This window comes from Temnothorax longispinosus, unplaced genomic scaffold, assembly GCF_030848805.1.
Source record: "Temnothorax longispinosus isolate EJ_2023e unplaced genomic scaffold, Tlon_JGU_v1 HiC_scaffold_879, whole genome shotgun sequence".
Lineage (NCBI taxonomy): Eukaryota > Metazoa > Arthropoda > Insecta > Hymenoptera > Formicidae > Temnothorax > Temnothorax longispinosus.
Window position 1 is genome coordinate 1 of NW_027270757.1, and position 3,436 is coordinate 3,436.

The 3,436-nt window shown below is 34.6% G+C and overlaps 1 protein-coding gene across 1 annotated transcript; it reads right to left on the reverse strand.

The window, feature by feature from the left end:
* Positions 1-1,476: 1,476 nt before the first annotated feature.
* LOC139825069 (uncharacterized) lies at positions 1,477-3,376 on the reverse strand. Its single transcript, XM_071797606.1, has 3 exons — positions 2,668-3,376; positions 2,245-2,584; positions 1,477-2,136 (listed from the first exon to the last, which is right to left on the reverse strand). Exons 1-3 carry the CDS (start codon positions 3,049-3,051, stop codon positions 1,898-1,900), a joined length of 963 nt encoding a protein of 320 aa, XP_071653707.1. The 5' UTR covers positions 3,052-3,376; the 3' UTR covers positions 1,477-1,897.
* Positions 3,377-3,436: the final 60 nt, after the last annotated feature.

Below are 3,436 nucleotides of genomic sequence, written 5' to 3' on the forward strand. Positions count from 1 at the left end.
AAATTCACTCAGGTAACACGCCTTTTTTATAAATGGAAACTGCAAACATTGCAGTTGGTTTATTGACACATTTGATGGAAGAATGCAATTTGTAACAGAGATTCGGATGGAGGAACTGGTCATTATAACGTAGATGCAACAATACAACAACCTGTAACTACAGAAAATTATGCGTCCACAAGTTTTCACAATGATAGACATGAGCGAGTTTCTGAAAATCAAGAAGATCAGTAGAGGTAAATGTCACAAATATTAGTGTTTTTCTTTAGGGTAAAACTGAAGGAGAGCTCCCTCCTCACCGATTTCGATGAATTTAGGCTTAATCGACGCGTTTTTGCACAAAACGAATGAATCTGGCAGAAAAAAGCCCCGCTCGGCCCCGCGACGCGAGATATTAACTGTTAAAGTTGACGACTATCAGGTTATGAGACCTGTCATACCGACGCGATGCAGCAACTACGGACATGCTCCGCGACCACATGCGCATGCTCCGTGGTCACATGTGTAGTCGATGTACTTGAGCGCCTAACCTTAATTACATCATATATTGTTGTGTGCAATTCAAAAATATTTACAATGTCTTATTCAATAGAGCAATTAAATAGCAATCCGTGGCTAGCGGTTCAAGATGTTGTTGGCGATGCAAAAACATGGCCCAAATTTATCCGAAAAATGTTTTGGGATAAAAATCTCAAAGATCACAATCGAATGATCCTTGTCAATTTTTCCTACTTGAATGCAGTATCCGAAGATTTTTTGCACGAAATATTAGCTTTTACGTTGAAAAATGCGTATACAGCGGAAAGGAAGCGCAATATTAAAGATAGATTTAGCTATTTAAATCACGAGGTAATTGTTTTAATTTCAATTGATAAGTATATATCAAATAAGTATTAATTATTATGTTTTTTATACTTTTTAGGAATTAGGACATATTCGACGCAGCCGTGCATACAGTTATCACGTTTATTTTAAGGAAATGTTAGATCTCAACTTTAATCCAATTAATAAATAATAAAATTTAATATATTGTTTTCAAGTTTGTAGTTTTGATTACAACAGAGAATATTTTTGAACACAAATTATTTCTGTTACAGATATTAAGCGTGTTGAAGTTAACAAAACAGAAATAAAATTTTTAAAGCAGAGAATAGTTGGTATATAAAAAGTACATATAAATCTGTGCTCTTCATATACCAACTATTCTCTGCTTTAACAAATTACACAGAAATAATTTGTTAAAGCAGAGAATTGTTGGTATATGAAAAGCACATATTTATATGTACTTTTCATATACCAACTATTCTCTGCTTTAACAAATTACACAGAAATAATTTGTTAAAGCAGAGAATTGTTGGTATATGAAAAGCACATATTTATTTCAAATTATTTCTGTGTAATTTGTTAAAGCAGAGAATAGTTGGTATATGAAAAGTACATATAAATATGTGCTTTTCATATACCAACTATTCTCTGCTTTAACAAATTATTTCTGTGTAATTTGTTAAAGCAGAGAATAGTTGGTATATGAAAAGTACATATAAATATGTGCTTTTCATATACCAACAATTCTCTGCTTTAACAAATTATTTCTGTGTAATTTGTTAAAGCAGAGAATAGTTGGTATATGAAAAGTACATATTTATATTATTTTACACAAGTTTCTCGCTGTAACCCATAATAAAGAAAAATTCATTAGTTATTTAATCGAGCATCATTTAATTGCTAAAGAAATACAGTGTCCAAAATGTGGTAATAAATTAATAATTGATACAAGTAATGTCAGATTTCGATGCCGAAAAACATATGAAAAGAATTCCAGCAAAAAATATGTAAAAAAACAATGTCAGTCCCAAACAAGTGCAAAATGTGATACGTGGTTTAGCAAATATTCCTTTTAAGTTGCACTTGTAGAAGCCTCCGAGACATCTGCTTCAGCTTCACCAGGGATCTTCGGTGGATACATTTCCGCAATCGTACAGAAAAAACCGCTCAACCGATCTTCGTAATCATGAACGCGTTTGAAGAGATATTCAGCTAAATATCCCACCAAGTGTGAAGTACGTGTTCCGTACCGTGGGATAATATTAGCTCTTACCTCTCTCCAAACGCGTTCTATGTGCTGGGTGTGGGCTCCTAAAATTTAAAAAAACTGTCAATGCATTTATACATTTCTTAATTTTTCTTTAATATATTATAGTTAAAGTAAAAAATTTGTAAACTATTTAAAATGTTTATACTTACCAGTATCTGGGTCGACGAAATTCATGGAATGATTAACGGTCAGATGTTGGAAGCCTTCATTGTTTAAACAATTGTAAGACTTCCAACAATCTGACATTATCGTCGTCCCAGGTAGGATCCACTCCTTTATGATTTCCAGCAAAGTTTTTTCTGTACGATCCGGAACCGCAACAAGAAATATTTTTGTTGAATCGCGTTCATATCCACCGAAGATCCATTTCCCTTCGATAATTCGGCCACGGTTGTATTTCCTTTTGCCGATTTTAGCCTCGTCTATTTCAACAATTTTGTTGAAGCCTCCAAGTTTAGTCGAATTTTTTTCGGCCCAGTATATGCAAACCTATATCATTTTAAAATAAATTTGCTAAATATATATTTAAAATATTTATATTTCATGTATTAAATGTATCAAATTATACTTACTTCTCGGCAAAAGGAAATCCAATCAACAACCGAATGATCGGAAAGTTGTAACTCCGTGCACAAAAATCGATGTCGCGGAGGCCGTAACATTATAAAGTATGCTGTCAGTCGGCATGCGGTTTCTAAGCTTAACTTTGACTTGCTAAACCACGTATCACATTTTGCACTTGTTTGGAACTGACATTGTTTTTTTACATATTTTTTGCTGGAATTTTTTTCATAATGTGTTTTCCGGCATCGAAATCTGACATTACTTGTATCAATTATTAATTTATTATTACATTTTGGACACTGTATTTCTTTATTAATTAAATGATGCTCGATTAAATAATTAATTAACTTTTCTCTATCGTGTGTTACGGCGAGAAACTCGTGCAGTCTCATTGTCGGATCGTCGTACGTCGAACATCCGACGCAGTGTCCTTTATTGGACTCGTAAAATTAACAAAAGAGAATCAACATTTGAAATTGTTTTACTTACCGCTTGGACAGTTGTCACGTGACTTTCTTTTGCATACGCGTGCGGCTACGGAGCATGCGCATATGGCCGCAGGGCATGTTCGTGGTCGCTACCAGTCGCTACATCGCGTCGGTATGACAGGTCTCATAACCTGATAGTCGTCAACTTTAACAGTTAATATCTCGCGTCGCGGGGCCGAGCGGGGCTTTTTTCTGCCAGATTCATTCGTTTTGTGCAAAAACGCGTCGATTAAGCCTAAATTCATCGAAATCGGTGAGGAGGGAGCTCTCCTTCAGTTTTACCCTTTAG